At 49.6% G+C, this 855-nt stretch overlaps 1 protein-coding gene across 2 annotated transcripts in view; it reads right to left on the bottom strand.

Annotated features, from left to right (window-relative positions):
• Positions 1-855, bottom strand: part of Catsper3 (cation channel sperm associated 3) — a 24228-nt gene that overhangs the window by 3482 nt on the left and 19891 nt on the right. Inside the window, exon 4 of one of the 2 annotated variants that reach the window (XM_005355255.3) lies at positions 402-584. The exons of the other annotated variant lie outside the window; for it this stretch is intronic. Within the exon in view, the coding sequence (XP_005355312.1) occupies positions 402-584 (183 nt within the window). The remainder of the gene's footprint in view (positions 1-401; positions 585-855) is intronic. 2 annotated transcript variants of the gene reach the window in all.

Genomic DNA, 855 nt, shown 5'->3' with positions numbered 1-855 from the left:
AATGCCACTCTTTATATAATTCAAAAGTCTAGACTTTGAGACTTGGGTTTTGCTTATTCTGGGTGAATTTGTGACAGCTTGTTTTTTTAAAAAAATAATTGTATGTTGTGGGCTTCATTTATAACAAGGTTAATCCAAATTAAGTATCATTTGAGAATTCTAGCAAGTTTTATTACCCTGTGCAACCCACAGAGCGATTTATAAAATCAAGGAATTAGAGACAGAACTGGAGCCCACTGGCCTACGACTGCCCCAGCAGGGAACCCCAGCTTCCTGTGCCCACTAATAAGCACCTGAAAGTGGGGAAGGCCCCATAAGAGGCCCAACATGTCTACATGCTCACACTTCCTAGACAGTCCCTCTCCAGGCTCCACCCTCACCACAGTCCCCAAACACAGTACCGTAGCCAGACTGAAGAGCGTGAAGAAAGCTGAAGCCAGGTTCCCCCAGTTACTCAGGTCGCCCCTCTCCACAACGCCAAACAGGCAGAATCCCAGGATAGCGAAGATGTACATGAGGATGAAGAGCAGAGTCAGCACAGAGGCCACCGTGTAGACTGTCTGCCCCACAGCAGTGATGAGTGTCTACAAGGCAGGGATACTGCAGCTAGACAGCAGCGCCTGGCGAAGCCAGATCACAGAGGTCCAGCCTCCCCAGTCGACAGCGGCCCTCAGGGCCTGAGGCCATGCCTGGTACGTGGTAGATGTTCAGTAAGTATCAGTTGAATGGATGATCAGAATTGTGCCCAGACAGAGGGTTGTACCAGTCTCAGGACATGGCGTCTACCCTGTGTCATGAGTGGACTGTACACAGTCTCAGGACATGGCGTCTACCCTGTGTCATGAGTGGACTGTA

Source organism: Microtus ochrogaster, chromosome 16 (genome assembly GCF_000317375.1).
Source record: "Microtus ochrogaster isolate Prairie Vole_2 chromosome 16, MicOch1.0, whole genome shotgun sequence".
NCBI lineage: Eukaryota > Metazoa > Chordata > Mammalia > Rodentia > Cricetidae > Microtus > Microtus ochrogaster.
Note: the sequence above shows the minus strand (reverse complement) of the source record. Positions and strands in the feature narration are given on the sequence as shown.